This window comes from Lampris incognitus, chromosome 2 (genome assembly GCF_029633865.1).
Source record: "Lampris incognitus isolate fLamInc1 chromosome 2, fLamInc1.hap2, whole genome shotgun sequence".
Lineage (NCBI taxonomy): Eukaryota > Metazoa > Chordata > Actinopteri > Lampriformes > Lampridae > Lampris > Lampris incognitus.
The window spans coordinates 128,916,199-128,936,201 of record NC_079212.1 but is presented as its reverse complement, the minus strand read 5'-3'; the positions used below and the strand labels follow the sequence as shown (position 1 = coordinate 128,936,201).

The 20,003-nt window shown below is 44.4% G+C and overlaps 1 protein-coding gene across 3 annotated transcripts in view; it reads left to right on the top strand.

The window, feature by feature from the left end:
* LOC130107744 (chemokine-like protein TAFA-1) overlaps nucleotides 1-20,003 on the top strand; it is a 188,611-nt gene that overhangs the window by 158,464 nt on the left and 10,144 nt on the right. For all 3 annotated transcript variants that reach the window (XM_056274475.1, XM_056274478.1, XM_056274476.1), the window contains one exon: nucleotides 2,883-3,023. In XM_056274475.1, the coding sequence (XP_056130450.1) occupies nucleotides 2,883-3,023 (141 nt within the window). The remainder of the gene's footprint in view (nucleotides 1-2,882; nucleotides 3,024-20,003) is intronic.

The following is a 20,003-nucleotide window of genomic DNA, read 5'->3' as shown; positions in this document are numbered from 1 at the left end:
CTGCTTACCTCATCCCCAGGACTGACACCAGTGCCCATACTGCAAGCATCTATACCAGAGCATCCGAGCATGCCATGTTGAAAAGGTTGTGGTTATTTCAGGGAGCACGCTGAGATTGTGTGAGTCGAGATCATTCCTTCTCGTTGCATTTTATTCAACGCCGAGTGTGCTCTGTCACCTCTGAAGAATAAACACATGAAGTCTTGGTTCTGCTGAAAGCCCAGCTCCCGAAATGATGCTTCACTATTGTCACAAAATCATGCATAGGGGTAACAGTCGCCTCTTGAAATTCCTTTGTCATCCGTTTCCTGTTCTAACGTCGCTAGTGTTTACCAGAAAAATAAATCTCTGTTTACTGTTTTGTGGCCCAATATATAGATGGGAATCTATTGAGAAATCAGCTTTCGCCGAGGACTTAAAAGCATGACTGTGGGCTCAGTAGCTGCCAGTAAAATATTCAACAGGCTGACACATTGTTGGGTTCAGGGTTTTAGCACACTCAAGGGATTTTTTCCCCTTACTTTTATAGTCTGTGTTCTGCCTCCTACTGCCCAGAAATATTTAACAACAAGCATTGGGAGAGTGACATTAATACCGCACGACAGCGCAGTCCAACAGGACTGCGAATGTTTGCCTTTTAATCCCGGACTGGGCTGCCTTTGGTCTGGCTGCAGCGGACATTGATGAGAATGGGAGAGGAAAAGTGTTGCCAAACTTCTCTGGGCTGCTGCCGCGCTCGGCTCTGTAATTCTTACGCCTGGCCATTTCAAGCATCCACACGACCCACCTCGATGGAGAAACAGACACCTCTCTCCGCCACGCCAGCTGATGCAAACGAGCTCTTCCTCCACAGCAGGGCACTGCCTTTAAGACGGGGCCTTGCCAGGAAAAATCAGGCGCAAACAAGATACGATGCGGCATCTGGTCGTCTACCCCCCTCTCCTTTTCAGCCCATCCATCCTGGCAATGGATAGAGAATCCACCCCCCCTCCCATCCCACCCCAAAACACCTCCCCCTTTCCCCTCCTCTCCTTTTCTACTCTTTCCCCTCTCCTCCCCTCCCCGACTCCTTTCCTTTCCTTTCCTTTCCTCTCCTCTCTCTCCTGTGTCCTGGGATGAGCTCCAGTTTAATTGTTGGACGGCGGTGTCTGTTGCGGTGGCTGTCAGGGTAAGATAAAGAGTTTTTCCCGGAGCGTGAGGAGAGGAGAGAGCGGTGATGGAGGACCCCTCTCCTGTAGCTCCGCTGGCTGCATTAGCCTTGTGCTTTATAATTGTGTGAAGGGGGCACTTCCAGTGGCTGCCTCATTACTCATTGGCTGTGCCAGGTCCCTGGCAGCCAGACACACCCTGTCCTCCCTTTCTATTTCTCTCCCCCCCAACTGTTTTAGGACGTCCCACAGCTCCATCACCTTCTCCCTCCTCCGGGCAGTGCTCCCTATTGTTATTTTGACCTAGTATTGCCATTGGCACAGTTCGCCTCCTCACTTCACAATGGCTTCTTCTTTTGTCAGGCTGGAACCCATTGTGCAGCATTTGCTTTAACCGATGGTACCTAGACTTTGGAGATTATTTGAATAGGGGCTTGGTTAGTCTGGTCTGATGCTGTGTCGGTGTAGTCATAGGTGTGCTGAACACTGTCAGGGGCTGTCCTGTTGCCAGGCTTTCACCAGAAACACCCAGGGGCGGAATGTTTCCCCCCCTAATGAACTATATTCCATAGATCATATCCCTCCTGTTCTTCAGCAACTCCATTGGCTCCCTGTTAAATACCGTATTGACATCAAGATCCTGCTCCTCACCTTTAAGGCCTCTAATAACCTAGCTCCTTCGTATCTTTCCAAACTCCTTCATATCCACACGCCCTCCCGCACTCTCAGATCCTCTTCTGCTCTCCAACTCACTACACCATCGGCCCGCTTGACTACCATGGGGTCTAGAGCCTCCGGTCGTTCTGCCCCCCGCCTATGGAACTCTCTCCCACAAGACATTCACAACATTGACTCTCTTTCAACCTTCAAATCCCATCTCAAAATGCAACTTTTCAAACTGGCATATTCAGTCTGATACACGCTTCACTGAGTTTTGTGCAGATGATGATTTTATACTTATCTGTTGTGTTTACTTTTTATTGTCTTCCCTGCTTTGTTTTGATTTTATGCTGTCTGATACAGTGCTGCTTGTTTTTTACTGTGTTCTGTAAGGGGTCCTTGAGTGCTCTGAAAGGCACCCACAAATAAAATGTATTAATATTATTATTATTATTATTATTATTATTATTATTATATTTACACCACGTTTATGATATCAGGGCTGCAAAAAGAGGCACATTTACACACACACACGCTCACACACACACGCACACACACACGTGCGCACACGCATGCACATGCACGCATATGCACACACACACACACACACACACACACACACACATACGATGAGATACTCAATATGAGCTGATTGGTATGGAGTGAGGAAAACCAGCACTGAGTGAGAGGCAATTAAATGAAATAATTGAGATGCCACAAGGGGCAATTTGTTACACATACTTTACTGAATAGGAGAGACCAATAATTATATGCAACGTGACGCACATGTTATAATGTGGGATATTTGAGTCAGTCAAAAGGAAGAGTCTTCATTCACCTCCTTTTTTTTTCTTTTTTTTTTATGCCCTCCCTCCATTTGAATTAATGGCTATTTCATGCTGTTTCCTGTTTATGGAATGGATGGCTAATGTTTTAGTCATGACATAAAAATTAATGTCTACTTGAGCCACGTGAGGCTACAAGACTTCTCTATGGTTGTCTTATTTCATTCTCTGTAACATTGTTTTCGTCCACCTGCTCGCATGCACTGATCCCGTGTCTTTCCACCTGCAGAGGGAGGCACGTGTGAGGTGATTGCCGCCCATCGGTGCTGTAACAAGAACCGCATCGAGGAGCGCTCCCAGACCGTCAAGTGCTCGTGTTTACCGGGGAAAGTGGCCGGAACGACACGCAACAAACCTTCCTGCGTGGATGGTAAGGAAATATGTGTATCTGAGCTTCTGTCTAAACCAAGCTAATGATGTGCAGAACTTAGACTTGATAGAAAATTGCTTGCATCTTTTCTGCACCTCTTCTACCAGACATTATTTGGAAAACATACACCTTTAAGCTATTTGAGCTCTTTTTCTAAAACAGATAAAAAAACAAGTTGCAAGAAAGATATCCTTGTTTCATTTTTTATTTAAATTAGCATTTAGCTGGACACAGACAGTGCAGCAACAACAACAAAATCTTTGGACAGAAAAAAATCTAAAATGATCATAAATTTAATGAAGTGATGGGATACCATATTGAAGAAGGATTTTAGTAACTAGTGCCGCAGCTTTGAACATGCCGGCATACACCAACGTTTGTTCCCAAGACACAGTCGACATCTTTATATTTCTTCCGATCACTCAGTAAACTAGACCATTAAGAACTTGGTGTGCTGTGCTGGTAGGCATCTTGGGATATGGAGGATGACTCATTTGAGCTGCGCAACACCTCAGCATGGAGCACATTGCAGATCCCTTTGCCCCAAGCAGTCCAAGCTCAGGAAAATGAATAAATATTAAACATAAGTAAGGATCGCTTCAGGCTAGCATGCCTGAACTGCCCCAACCGAGGAAAACAATTGACGGAGAGATGCAACTCCCCCGGAAACGAACAGACAGGAAGTTAGAAGCCCACTGAGACAGAACAGAGTGGCCACTTCACACCATCAGAACTAATTTATCACTCCTCACTCTTGATCTTTTCACCTCAACTTTAATTAGGGATCAAAGTCATCTCAGCGACTCACGGAGGAGAGACACCGAGACGTCATCGTTATAAGTAATGTTACAAGAAGGCCCAGACTGACCTGCTCAGTGGGCTTCACAGGGTTGGTTAGCCACGGCTGACAACTAAGGAGATCTTGGAATATGAATTAGATATGAGCCACAAAAAAAGAAACGAAAAACTTCCTTCCACTTCCACGTAAAGTAAAACTTCCAAATGTTTTGCTTTCAGAGGCTGAAGCTTGGCTTCAGGTTTGTCTGAGTCATTCATGTCAGGAAAACAAAAGCTCTGTTCACTTCTGTGGTAGGAGACATTGCCTGAATGAAACATCCAGAGAGTTCCGACCTTGAGATTCAATGCGGTTCAATATTCCTTTTTAGTGGGCTTTTTTGTCCTTGTACGGAGAGGCAGACAGCCAAACACTTCTCTCCTTGGCTGCTCCAACCAGACAAGAGTCTTTGGACTCCTTTCATGTTTGCCAAGGAAAAATTGTGTCTTGTTAACTGAACATGCCCCAGACAAACATTACAAAAATACCTCAGGACCTCGGCATCAGATGGAATGAAAATTTTCTCTCGTGCATAACCAAAAATAATGCTTCTGTCCTTTAGGGAAAAGCCATGTTATGTGAGTGAAAAGTGAAGATAATTTGATATGTCATTCTCTTCTACTTTTTTTTGGGGGGGGGGGATTTTTCCCCTTTTTCTCCGCAATTGTACCCAGTCAATTACCCCACTCTTCAGAGCCGTCCCGGTCGCTCCTCCACCCCCTCTGCCAATCCGGGGAAGGCTGCAGACTACCACATGTCTCCTCTGATACATGTGGAGTCGCCAGCCGCTTCTTTTCACCTGACAGTGAGGAGTTTCGGCAGGGGGACGTAGCGTGTGGGAAGATCACGCTATTTCCCCCAGTTCCCCCTCCCCACCGAACAGGCACCCCGACCGACCAGAGGAGGCGCCAGTGCAGTGACCAGGACACATACCCACATCCAGCTTCCCACCCGCAGACATGGCCAATTGTGTCTGTAGGGACGCCCAACTAAACCAGAGGTAACATGGGGATTCGAACTGCGATCCCTGTGTTGGTAGGCAACAGAATAGACTGCCACGCCACCCAGATGCCCTCTACTTTCTTTTTTCTTTTTCTTGTTTTTGACCCTGCCTTGATAAAACTACTTTAATAAAACTCAACTCAAATGAAAATTTATTTATTTATCTATTTTTTAACCATATGTGGCTTAGCACGAGGTCTCCCGCACAGAGCCCCAGATGCTAAGCCTAACTGGCAGGAGCCACTAAATCCCCCACTCCCTGAACCCCACCCCAGCTGATTCCCACTAGGGGCACCCTGAGTAACTTTTACCTTTGCTGATATCTCTACAAAGAGACCTGAAGCATCGGAGTAGTACTCCTTATTCTCATAATAGCCACCGCCTTTGTAGGATACGTTCTTCCCTGAGGGCAAATGTCCTTCTGAGGAGCCACTGTCATCACCAATTTACTTTCAGAAAAAAAGTTGTTTTTTTTTTTTTGTTTTTTTTTGGCTAAAACTCAAATGAAGAAGAGGTGCCCAAATTGAATTAATGGAAGGGTGAGCGGTGGGAAAGAGCGCGGGAGATGTTAAAACCTCATGCCTCTGGTTCCGCTCCGGCAGTAAGAAATTGTGGATGTAACCATATTGATTACAAGCTCGTATACTAGGAGGGCTGATGAAACTGAAAATGACAAGTCACTGAGCACCACCGCTCCAGCACGCGACTTCGTGTCACCATACTGAAAGATCTATGGGGAACTGAACCAGTGTTAATTCCATCACCTTTCAGTACCACACATTCTCGTCCCACAGCATCATATATTGACTCTTTTGCTTTTTTCTGTCAATATATGACACACAAGATACCCTTCCACGTCTGTATAAAGACGTGCCAGGTGTTCCACAGACTCCAGTGTTAAACCACTTGAAGAAGTGTTGGACACCTAGAGAGTTCTTGTCCAGCACCAACAACTTTTCCCCTACCATGTTTTGGCCAGATACAACATACAGATTAGGTAGCAGTTAAGTTTTTAGTTAATGATAGGTATGTTGGTAAGTCTCACTACCCTTCTGTGTCTAGACACAATATTGGCACTTTGGAGAAAGCATCAATATAGCACATTGTGGGACGAGAATGGGCTCTTTCACATACTCGAAAGAAGATCAGACTGTTATTTATCTAGCACTTAGACCACTGTGGACTAAACGCTGAAGGGTAGACTGAATAATTAGCTAATTATTCAAAAAAAGCTAATTTGTAGTCCGCAGTTCAACCCATAGCAAACATGCCATTTACTTGAGGAATCTTGTTTAAATGATAGGAGATGGGAGAGAACATCATCTCGGGGGGTGGCGATACTTTATTTTCCAAACCGCGCCAGTTGTTGTGTGTTTCCCCGTGTGTCTGTTGATGGAACCTGTGGACTGCGGCACTACGTGAGGGATTACAAACTTACAGAGTCTGTGGCCTGTCCCCTCAGTGGTGCACCAGCCTGGCCCAGATGGAGCTCACTACCCAGGTCACAGTGTTATTAATATCCCGTCCACATGAGGAATGACACCGTGGCCCATGCTCATCTCGCTCAGCCCTAGGGAACACCTGCCGCCACAATCCTAAACACACACACACACACACACACAATTTATGCCTGCAAAATATTGACCATTGTTCAAATAGAACAAAAGAAAAGTAGATCTAATTGGTTGGCCACACATACAGAGCCCGAGGGAATGAATAACTCCTCCTTTATCTTCAGATGTATTTTACATAACCTGCCATTCTCTCGGATACACTGCATTTCATTAGCATTTAACCTTTACACATCATCAACAAAGTACACAATGAGAAACTCGTTCAGTTGTGGAACGTGCACCGACTCGTGTATACGGGCTGAACGGTGTATTTTTGACTGGTATCAGAGACGGATTTGGCCGTTATTAATGTATGAAAATATAAGGACAGCTTGCGTTGAGGGGTGCCGCACTCAGTGGGGGCTTGATGTCAGATTATCCCAGTAGCGGGAATTGATTATTAGCTTTGACAAGAAAAACTATGTCCCAGTTATGTCAGGGCCAACAAGGCTCTTAGTGATGAAAATCCCTTTTAACAAGTCAAACGCTGTGGCTTATATCTCCCCGGCCTCGCCGGACCGATCACACGAGCTCAGTTTAGGAGCCCATCATCGCACCGCTGCCCTTATCCTAGCATGTGGGACATCCAGTGAACAGTCACGGTTTTAAAACACATACACCCACAGATAGGTTATCAAGCGCGTGCGCGCACGCACACACACACACACACACACACACACACACACACTCAGACTTTATCACATGCATAAAGATGCTTGAACATGCACACGTGCTACCACTTCCTGTGTTGTCATGTATAGTGGCTACTGCGGTAATAAGCTCTTTCAACAAGAGAACCACACTTGGTGCTGATCACTGATGGGGAATGAACCCTTCTGTTTGGTTGCAGGCGGGTAAAGCCGAGCATGACAGGTTGTCATGGTACATTTGAGATACGTCCGGGGGGGGTGCACTTCAAGGGAGGGATGTGAAGCGCTGATTCTTTCACATACTGATCAAATAGATGCACATTGTGAATGAAGTCAAAATAGCAGAAGCGTCTGTTGAAAAACGTCGAAGAGCTCTGTTGAATACTGACAAAGCAAGTACATTGTCATGATCAACAGTGCAACTTGTAGCGAGCGTTTTCTTATTTGTGATGCAAAATTCAAACTGCAGTCTCTCCCATCACTTATCAAATACATCAAAACACCCGCCAACTCAATACCTCGCTGGTCCAGAGAACTAACCAGGAACACTGTGAAATGCAATTACTGTTCACAGTGCCGACACTTGTGGCCACATATAGGTGCTGCGTGAAGTCCATCAGTGTGTCTTTCAAGACTGGCACAGTCTGAAAAGGTTGAAAATCAGAAGTGCGCAGTAGTGACCATATTAAAACACACCCACCCGCACAGCATGGACTCCACCACCTGCTCTGCGGTCAGAAAACAAGCGACTTGCTGAAGATACTGCCTGAGGCGAGGGTCCGCAAGGACACATCATACAGTAGGAAAAAAAATAACTCCCCTACCACACCGGCAGATAGACATATGGGTGCACACACACACAAACACACACACACACGCACACACACAGACACACGGGGGCTTAATGTTTTTGTCCCTTTGTTCAGAAGCAGAGGAATACTGATCTCTTAATTTGGTTGTGTAGGAGGGAAAGTTCTAAAAGTCATTTTCGTGCCCACATCAAGAAAATCAAACGGGCCTTACTGTGGAACAAAGTGTTCATTGTTCAGCCATGAATAAGCATGCGTGTGGAAATAAGTAGGCCTATTAAAACTGGAACCTTCTCTCATAAATACAGATTTACATATATTGAAAAGTAGAGACAAACACTGTCATACTAATTAATGTGTAAAATCAGTTCAGAAAATCATGTACTGTAACAAAGAACATGACCCCTTGACACTCCCCATCTGGGGTCTTTAACAAAACCAATACAATGTTCCTGTTATATCACCACTACAAAGTCCTCTAGCATCAGGAGGAGAACAAATTCTGCAGTAGGCAGGAGATGACCTTATGAATCCCCCAACGACGCCCTTCATTTCTACTTATTTTGATGTTATCATTTCTAAGGAATGTTTTGGTTACCGCAGCCACTGGCCACTTGTCCCTCTTCTCTCGACGGACCTTTATTGAAACTGTGTCTCCTGGTTTGCAGTATGAAGAAGTACTCATGGTATCATCTTTCCCATAAAGGTGTTCACAACAGACTGAACATGTTTCCATTGCAGGTTAAAGGCCTCTGCTTTGTTAAACTCACAAGGGGGAGAGGAAGCTGTTTCTATCTCCTGAGTTAACAGCATTAACTGGCATGAGTATAAATGGAGACTCAGAGTTGGAAGAAATAGGGATTAGGGGCCTTGCGTGCGGTTATTATAGCACAGACTTCTGCCATCAGAGTGGTGGGTGAGGATTTCCTAGTTGAATCTGGAGGATTCTATTTGCAGGAACGTCGAGTTCGGTCTGTGCAGTATGCAACCCCGATAACGTACTCCCGCTTGTATGGGATGTGTGAGGTGGCTCGGATACCAAGCTGCATCTTCCTTTTTTTGAGATAGTTTGTCAGGTTTGTACTGAGTTGATCCAATTTCAGTTCTTTTGCAGGTGGAGATAAAATTATTGTCTCAATGAGACCGGATCTGATTTGTAGTATCGCTGAGAGAGAAAAACATTCTGAGTACACTTAAGAGGTAGTAAACCGGGGTGTCTGGGTGGAGTAGCAGCCTATTCCATTGCCTACCAACACAAGGATCACCGGATCGAATCCCCATGTTACATTCGGCTTGGTCGGGCGTCCCTACAGACACATGTCCTGGTCACTGCACTAGCGCCTGCTCTAGTCAGTCGGAGCGCCTGTTCTTGGGGAAGGGGGAACTGGGGGAAATAGCATGATCCTCCCATGCGCTACGTCCCCCTGGTGAAACTCCTCACTGTCAGGTGAAAAGAAGTGGCTGGGGACTTCACATGTATCGGAGGAGGCATGTGGTAGTCTGCAACCCTCCCTGGATCAGCAGAGTGGGTGGAGCAATGACCAGAATGGCTCGGAAGAGTGGCCGGATACAATTGGGGAGAAAGGGGGGGAGGTAGTAAACCTTTAATTACATTCATTTGAACTGAAAACGCTCTGTGATGGCCTGGCGGCCTGTCCAGAGTGTCTCCCTGTCTGCTGCCCAATGACTGCTGGAATAGGCTCCAGCATGCCCGCGACCCTGAGAGCAGGATAAGCGGTTAAGATAATGGATGGATGGATGAACTGAAAACATTACATGTTGGTACTTCCCTAGAGTATTAAGATGGACTGCCCGGGTGATATATCAAGAAAAAGCAAGACCGCACACAGTGAAATCTTGAGGGAGAGAATCTGTTTGATACCTTTGAGAAAATCTATAAAACACATTAACATCATTTACATCAATGCTCCCCTTTCTGCTTTCCCGATTTGATGACATCATATGAGGGCATCAATGACACTGACACCTAGTATTGTACTGCCAACACATGTGGGGTCCAGCGCATTAGACAAATAATATATGAGCCAGGCAGTATGGTGACAGACACACTGGCATTAGCCATCTAAATACCCTGGGTAGACTTCTGAGAGCATGATTTTCTACTACAACACTGCCACCTTCAGCCCCCTACACCACCATCACTGTCCTCTTCCTACACACCCTTTTTTTTAACCTTTTTCAAACTGGGAAGGGGTGGAGACAGGCTAAAAATGAATGTTTACTCACTCTTTGATAAAGCCAAAGGCTTGTATTGATTTGATGACCTTAACGTGCACTGATGTTATACATATGAATGTCTGAAACACTACCTACCTCTTAATGTTTACCTGGCCTCTTCATGCTCGGTGGAAAGAAACTTTCCAGTGTCCAAAGATGTCTATGCCAACAGCAGGAATAGGGGTGCTGTTAGAAGCCTTTCAGCTGGTTACTGGCCAATCTGCTGCTGTTCAACCCTGTCCTGAAGCTTTATGCGAGTGGCACACTTGACAACAATACCTCAAACGAACCTTTTTCTACCAACCAGCCACAAACCATCAGCTCTGCTAGTGCCATCAATAAAACTCCCATTATGGTGCTTTACTTTTGCGTGGGGTAACATACAATTACAGTTCTAAGGTAGTGATGGCTTAGGATAACAAAAGGGTTTGTCCGGCTTTAATCTAACTTGGACTGGGAAAGGTACCCTCTGACACCGAGTCTTTGACTGTCAATGATGGGATTCAACTAGCTGATACTGCCGAGTGTGGGCAGTTTCTCCCTGTCTCAAGCGCACATCACCTCCTCGGAGTAAGACACCTCATGGTGAACACTTTTTAATCACACGTTTCCTTGCCTTTTCCAGCTGCCTGACAGCAGCTCCATTGTTGCAGAAATGCCATCATTTACATCTGCTCTCTTGCGATGAAAGGAAAAAGGAATGGACAATGTGGGCTACGCATGCCAATGCTCTACTGACAAATTGAACCTGGGAAATCTCCTGAAACTCTGTTCACCTGTCTCTTGGAAGCCCGGATAATATTAACACATACCTGCGGGCATAGATTGATGTCTAATGCAGCTTTGATTAGGTCAAAAGTGACCTATGGTGCTTACTTGAACATGGAAGGATTTGATGGAAAGGCTGGTCCTGATCATAATTTTGTTTTAGATAATACAGCAGCTGGCACTAACTGACCCATGGTCTACTTTTGTTTTGATGAGACCAATCTCCATTGGTATGGGTGTGTTGATTGTCTGATCCACTAGATCCAGTTGTTTATGTACACATAAAACCATCATATTTCATTACACATGTAGACCAGTACAATTTTTCTGTCCAGGAATAATGTAATTAATGTTGATCTTCAGGTCTGTCTCGCTGACTCCAAGCTCTGTGGTCTCTATAGAGCAAGGACAGAGGGGCAGGTCAAGTTGAGGGATAGTAACCATTTGCGTTAGGTGCCAGCCTGAATTTGGAAGGAAGAAACCAACAACACTGTGCTTTTCTTGATCGGTTATCCTCAGGTATGAAAAAGCTGAGCTGCAACAGATCATACTCCTCATTTAGTGCTAAAGGGGGAGAATGAGAAGTAGCACTCTCTCCATTCAATCCACTCTGCTTTCTTTTCATCAGTTTCATCAGCGTGGTGAATCTTACCATTCTACGTGTGATGAGCGTTCCCTGAGAAGTGATCTGCCCCATGCTCAGACGGCGGCTGCTCAGAATTTGAGAGCATTGAACAGGCTATTCACTATAGATAGCACACCTCTGCATGTGAAAGGCTTATCATCATCTTGCACTTGGAACTTGAATGTGTCAGAGGTTATGTTCCAGCAAACTCCCAAACTGTGCTGTAAGGGCATGTCGTCTGTTGAAAGATAAAGATGTTTAAAAGAGGAAGGCAGCCATGACAGCAGTTCTGTTTGAGGTGATTTTGTGTGACCTAAGATTTTACATGCATTTCTGTGGTCTTTTGGGAACGCTGATAGCTGACACCCCCCCCCCCCCACACACACACACACACACACACACACACACACACACACAGTCTGGTTTCATCTGCAATGTAATCCAAGGAGGTTTCTGAGACGAAAGATTATAGGTTGATGTAGATTTTCAAAAACAAATTGTAATAATCAAATACCAAAATTACTAGTCTTACTTCAAGCTTCGGGGTGCCAGAGTATTCATGAAAAACCAAATTTCTAGAGAACTACATAATTAAGAATCCAAACATTAGTGTCTGAATGGCTAATCAAAAGTTGTCTGTCTCATCTCTTTGAGGTATAGAGATTAATGTAACACATTGGTATTCTGAGAATAATATCAGGTCCAGCCGTCTCAATCTCAGTAATTGCAGTGTAACAAGCTGTATTTGCGCCAAGCCCCCATGACCTTCCTATGCTATAACACTGCCATTGCACAAATGCAATTGCTCTCAATCAACATAACACTCTGAAACTTATGACTTGGTGAGATGGCAAAGTGTTAGAAAACCAATTAATTCACTCTACATATTTTCTGTAGAGTGTATATATACACTCACTGGCCACTTTATTAGGTACACCTTGCTAGTACCGGCTTGGACCCCCTTTTGCCTTCAGAACTGCCTTAATCCTTCGCGGCATAGATTCAACAAGGTACTGGAAACATTCCTCAGAGAGTTTGGTCCATATTGACATGATAGCATCACGCAGTTGCTGCAGATTTGTCGGCTGCACATCCATGATGCGAATCTGCCGGTCCACCACATCCCAAAGGTGCTCTATTGGATTGAGATCTGGTGACTGTGGAGGCCATTTGAGTACAGTGAACTCATTGTCATGTTCAAGAAACCCGTCTGAGATAATACGAGCTTTATGACATGGCGCGTTATCCTGCTGGAAGTAGCCATCAGAAGATGGGAACACTGTGGTCATAAAGGGATGGACATGGTCAGCAACAATACTCAGGTAGGCTGTGGCGTTGACACGATGCTCAATTGGTACTAAGGGGCCCAAAGTGTGCCAAGAAAATATCCCCCACACCATTACACCACCACCACCAGCCTGAACCGTTGATACAAGGCAGGATGGATCCATGCTTTCATGTTGTTGACGCCAAATTCTGACCCTACCATCCGAATGTCTCAGCAGAAATCGAGACTCATCAGACCAGGCAACGTTTTTCCAATCTTCTATTGTCCAATTTTGGTGAGCCTGTGCGAATTGTAGCCTCAGTTTCCTGTTCTTAGCTGACAGGAGTGGCACCCGGTGTGGTCTTCTGCTGCTGTAGCCCATCTGCCTCAAGGTTCGACGTGTTGTGCGTTCAGAGATGCTCTTCTGCATACCTCAGTTGTAATGAGTGGTTATTTGAGTTACTGTTGCCTTTCTGTCAGCTCGAACCAGTCTGGCCATTCTCCTCTGACCTCTGGCATCAACAAGGCATTTTCGCCCACAGAACTGCCGCTCACTGGATATTTTATCTTTTTCAGACCATTCTCTGTAAACCCTAGAGATGGTTGCGCGTGAAAATCCCAGTAGATCAGCAGTTTCTGAAATACTCAGACCAGCCCGTCTGGCACCAACAACCATGCCACGTTCAAAGTCACTTAAATCACCTTTCTTCCCCATTCTGATGCTCGGTTTGAACTGCAGCAGATCGTCTTGACCATGTCTACATGCCTAAATGCATTGAGTTGCTGCCATGTGATTGGCTGATTAGAAATTTGCGTTAACGAGCAGTTGGACAGGTGTGCCTAATAAAGTGGCCGGTGAGTGTATATATGTTTTGTTATTCATCCGTCGCAGCGACGAGGACCATCTAGTCATTCTGTGATGGATGACAGATGACTTGCGCGATGATTAAAGTGAGGAAGAGTTGCACATCATCAACCCCACTCTCTCATCCGACACCACCTACTACCAGTGGCAAGACTAGCGAGGCAACTGGCACTGGAGACGGATGCAGATTTTACCTCAGGATTTCTTCCCGAAGGCTTTCCCGTATACGAGTATACCCGCAAGGCAGCGGAGGTTTTAAATCAGAGTTTTCCTTCTCCTAGATGAACTGCCTGACAAGGTTAACGAGCTTCATTCATTCATTCATTATCCAAACTGATTATCCTTACTCAGGGTCATGGGGATGCTGGAACCTATCTCTCAGCAGTCATTGGATTGGGCGGCAGGCGGGGAGACACCCTGGACAGGCTGCCAGGCCATCACAGAGCTATATATATATATATATATATATATATATATATATATATATATATATATATATATATATATATATATATATATATATATATGTATTGCATGGTTTATGGATTGCTTGCCTGCTTAACTGAGCGATTCAAGAATTGCAGTAGTAACATAACTCGTAGGCGCCAACATATTAACTCTCGAATGATCCCCTCACTTCATTCCAGGTGAAAAATGAGATGCATTTGAAAAAGACAAATGATTAAAGGATGTAACCCTTTCTTTGTAGGCCACCTCCAAGATCTCTGACACCACTTCAGTTTATGATACAATCTGTGGTCTTATATACATACATATTGAGGCTCTGTGCATAGCACACCCTTTCTTCCTTTTTGGCATTTTTCAATTAAAAATGAGAAAGGAAAAAAAATCACTGTTTTTCACTTAATTGATTTCTCTTCATCAAAGTTGGTATGGTATTTTATACAAAGATAGTATTAGCATTTTGTAAACAGGGAAATGTGTAACTGAATGCAACAACCAGTGAAGCTCAATCGTTCTGCTAACTTCTTTTGAGACCCAGAAATATTGTGCCCTCCCTTGAAAAGTGACATTTTTGTTCAGGGGGCTACCCTAACAATATGCATTTGAACTTGCATACTGGATGTTTTTCAGTTCAACAGAAGTAATTTGGCCGAGATAGTCCATACAGCAACATTGCCACTGGTTACCATAGAGGTGATATAATGACCATTATCCATTGTTAATGTAGCTTCTGTTGTAGATTAAGGACTTAAGAATTGTTCCGTATGATGAAGTACATTGCTGAAACGGATCTGTGCTGGGGCGTCGGAGTAGCGTAGCAGTTTATTCTGTTGCCTACCAACACGGGGATCGCCAGTTCAATCCCCGTGTTACCTCCAGCTTGGTCAGGCATCCCTACAGACACAATTGGCCATGTCTACGAGTGAGAAGCTGGATGTGGCTGTGTGTCCTGGTCACTTCACTAGCGCCTCCTCTGGTTGGTTGGGGTTCCTGTTCGGGGAGGGGTGAGGGGGAACTGGAGGGAATAACGTGATCCTCCCACGTGCTACATCCCCCTGGCGAAACTCCTCACTGTCAGGTGAAAAGAAACAGCTGGCGACTCCACATGTATCGGAGGAAGTATGTGGTAGTCTGCAGCCCCCCCCCCCCCCCGGATTGGCAGAGGGGGTGGAGCAGTGACCAGAACGGCTCGGAAGAGTGGGGTAATTGGATGGGTACAATTGGGGAGAAAAGGGCAGAAAAAAAAATGTATCTATGCTTTTGTGTGCCAGAATCTGGAGAGAGGCTGTGATTGACATATAGCTATGTGAACTCAAAGAAGATTATTTGCAGATTTTAAAGGTATGGTATACTGTAAGGGTCCGCTCATTTAAGGACATCAGTCATCTTAAGATATCTTTGTTTTTCAGTAAAAAGAGGTGTTAGCTCATTAAAAGTTACTTGTTGTGGAGTCTGTGTGAAAAGGTGGAAGCCATGAATTTATTAATTAATTAACTGATGAATCAGTTGAGTTGTTGGCTGTGATAGACAAACATGGGAAATAGACAGAAAGAAACTGCTTGATGCACACAGAGTGGAGACAAAATGCAATGACATGAAGGAAGCAGTGAGTGGCAGTACTGGAAGACCACTGTTATCTGGTCCCAGATATTGATCTTGGACCTCAAACTGTAAATTAACACCTACTGATAGCATGGAAATTGAAACCCTAATTGCTCTCTACTCCTGATCTTGACTCAAGGCAATCCAATTGAATGACATGAGAAAAAAAGCTGACGCTAAGGCTGAAGTACTGGGGAAAACTATAATTTTGCCATGATAAATTTGGAGTAAGTCATCTGAACAATGAGAGACTGCTCCAAGTTCAAAACATTATTGAATCCAGGGACATACACCTGCATTGCGACATGGACAATAATCAATTTTCTCATTCATTTATCAGGATGTTCATTCTGCTACCTGGCAGGGACATGTCAGAGACTTCAACCCATCACAGCATTAGTTCACCAGTGATCTGACATGTGCACATGCAAAATGTCCATTGCTTCATGTGCAACAGTGACAGTGACTTGAATCAAACCCTCCGAGTCTTTGTGCTGTGTTTTGAGGAACACAAATCATTCCTTTTCACGTTTGTGCCTATCCCAAGACTATCAGTCCTTTTTGACAGAATATAACATCTAGTTTAGGGAGAACTATCAAAATATATTGTGTTAATTGGAGAGGTTGCTTTAAATAACATGACAAGATCTGCCCTTTGTAGATGGATAAACTGGAAGATGCTGATGCATTATATGTTAAATTAGTAGCTTTAGGGTAGTTGTCTAACCCCAGTCAGTATCCATCCGTTCACATCATGCAGTCTCCCACAGAGAGAGAACAAGGCCAGCAGCTAACAGCTGACAGAGGATGGAACAAAGGTCATGTACTTTGTTGACCATGGGAGTGCAGATAGTTTAGGTTAAACATACAGCGGGACTGATAGAGGTCAATGAGTCATCAGGGAGTGAGACATAGATCCCAGCCCAGAGATGGGTCTCCTCCTGTGGCCAAGGTCAGAGACCGTTACCTTGGCTTGGGTACAGCTATGGATAGCCAGTCAGTTCAACATTAATGCTGTCTCTTTTTATTCCGATGGCCCCGACCAACGGTTATTAAGAAAGGGCCGCCAAGCATATTCGAAGGTAGGCGTAGCGGTCTATTCCGTTGCATACCAACATGGGGATTGCCGGTTCGAATCTTCGTGTTACCTCTGGCTTGGTCGGACGTCCCTACAGACACAATTGGCTGTGTCTCCAGGTGGGAAGCTGGATGTGTGTATGTGTCCTGGTCACTGCACTAGCGCCTCCACTGGTCAGCCTGTTCAGGGGGGAGGGGGGACTGGGGGGAATAGCGTGATCCTCCCATTTGCTACGTCCCCCTGGTGAAACTCCTCATTGTCAGGTGAAAAAAAGCAGCTGGAGACTCCACATGTATTGGAAGAGGCATGTGGTAGTGTGCAGCCCTCCCTGGATTGGCAGAGGGGGTGGAGCAGTGACTGGGATGGCTCGGAACAGTGGGGGTAATTGGACGGGTACATTGTGAGAAAGAGGGGGGAAAAAAAACCCTCAAAAAAATAAAATAATAATAATGCTGATGATAAAGATTTTCTTGAGGCCAGAAATAGCGCAGAGCTTTGAAATTTCGGTGGCACATCCCTGGAAAAATATTGTGGACTCCCCTAGACAGATAGAAACTTCCCGTGGTAGACAACTCAGTTATGGGTACACATAGTAACCTGCATCATGAAGTGTAAGGAAACCTTCAGGTGATGCTGTGAACTATAGTCAATAACATTTATCGTTCAGATAAAGTAAACTTCAGGTTTCATCCTCATTTGTGGCATTTACATTTGAACTCGTCTAGTCCTATTCCATTATCTATCATTATTTTTTTTCTCTCTCTTTTGGGTTCCAAGGAATCAATTTTTATTTAGGAGGTAATAATATCTTGCAATGTCAAGTGGATTCTGCTGTCTTACTGTTGAATATAGACCCTTTTCACTTAGGTGGTCTCATAAAAAACAGCTCTCTAGATTTCTTTTTCTGTGTGTGGTCACAGGAACGAGTTAAATAATACATCGTTGTTCCCTACACAGCATCACATGCTCGCTCATGGGAACTGATCCAGTATAACTCCTTGTGCCGATCGTAAATGTTATAACCCTATTCATGGCATTAGTAAAATGGGCGTTAGTAAAACTACATGTAAGCTGCACACCTAAAAGGAAAATCCTCCTTGATCCAGACCTGATTGATAGTATGGTGAGACGTTGTTTCTGCCCCATTCTGCATGAGATGTGCCACATATGTACCTCATGGACGGAAGGGAAGCGATGATGGACAAATAAGTGCTTATTAGTGCGAAAGGTAAACCTCCATGAGGGAAGGCCTGGGGTTCCCACTGTGACTGCTCCGGCTTTGGCACGAGGTTAAGGGCTAATGGAGGGAAATGGAGGGAAGAGTGAGTCTGAATTTGTGGATACTGCGCTGAGCAGCGTGTGTGTATACGTGTGTGTGTGTGTATCTCCGCTGTAGGGCTGCCCCCTCTTAGCCGACCAAACGTTAGTCGATGAGAGGAGTCTCAGTTGACCAAGTTTCCATTGGCTGCTTAGTCGCAGAAGAAAGCAGACTGTATGAAACGCTAAAAAGAAAAAATGAATGAAACGAGGGCTTTTAGTTTGAAATGATAAGTTCACAAGTTGTGTGATGTTATATATACCTAGTGTGTTGAAATAAATGAACAAAATGGTCAGTCTCTTTGCTGGTTGATCAGTCAGAATCATTATTCATTGCCTCTTTTGCCGGTATCCGTAACGCTTCGGTCGTGCGCTCGTGCAATTTATGTTATATAGGCCCCTAAACTATTGTGTTGGTGTTACAAGTTCATAAGTTGTGTGATGATATACTATGTTGGAAATTAATGAAATGTTCAGCCTCCGTGCTGGTTGTTCCGACACATTCAGAATCATTAGCGCTTTTGCTGGCGTCGTTAGCGGGCGGCTCGCTTCGTGCGCGCGCTTATAAAATTTTAAAGACTCATTATTACGGTTTTGTGTTTCTCTGTAATGTAGCACAAGTGTTAGCAATGTTACGTATAACATTCTTAACATTCTCTAAGCCCCGGAACCCAAACCATTTTCTGATGCCCCAAAAAGTATTTACTTAAATAATTGAATTGATGTCATGTGTGTGACGACTAGTCATTAAAAGGCTCGAACTAACGACTACTAGTCGACTGGGGAACTCGTTGGTCAGGGGCCTCCCTAGTCTGCTGAGAGAGTAGTATGAGGCCACATTATTGCAGGCAACTGATTTTTTGCGGCCTTCTCTATCAGTGGGAGGTGTCATGTTGCCCATACACACACACACACACTTGATTGGTGGCTGGTCTGTAACCTTGGCAACAAAGACTGGAGAGAATTTCCAAAAGATGGGGATTTCAGAGAGGTAACATGAAAAGATATTGGTTTTACCAGGTTAACACTCATATGAATCATAGCATATGACAGAAGCCCTGGTCATTGGACAGTCCAAAATAAATAAATAAATAAAAGTTTTAAGATATAAAGGAGTGAAAAAAAACTGTTATAACATTTGAGAATTCTATAATTCACACGTGTCCTCCCTGAGGTTTCTTTTGTCAGGCATACCGGTGGTTTTACATGAAATCACACACGCACACACACACACACACACACACACACACACACACACACACACACACACACACACACACACACACACACACACACACACACACACACACACACACACACAAACAGAGGGAGGGAGTGCGGGAGGGGGCACGCTTGATGAGAAGATGAGAATGTATTTGTTTTCATCAGATGGCTCCAGGAAGAATTTAGTCAATGTTAATGAGAGGCAATTAGTTTTGATTAAAAATGAGATTGCTCCCTCCCCGCATGCGATGTTGCCATTTCAAAACAAAATAATAGTTAATCTCTGTTTGTATAAAACATTATTTTCAACTGCAAAGTACCATTTCAGATATGTTGCAATTGCTCCAAGGAGAAAGTAGAGTAAGAATATTCGTTCAGAGACACGGCTGCGTGGCTGTCAGGAAACAGCTCAGAATGCACTTTTAAGTGTCTATACAGTAGTTCAGTGTGCACAGATAAGCGTTTTTATATATATATTTGCTTGCGTGCATACTATGTAAGTCTATAAGCATGCATTCGTGTGTGTGTATGTGTATGCACGCTGAGCAAAAAAAAAATATCACCCCTATTTTGCATGAGTTGAAGTAAATGACCCCAGATTTTTTTCTATGTTCTCTACAAG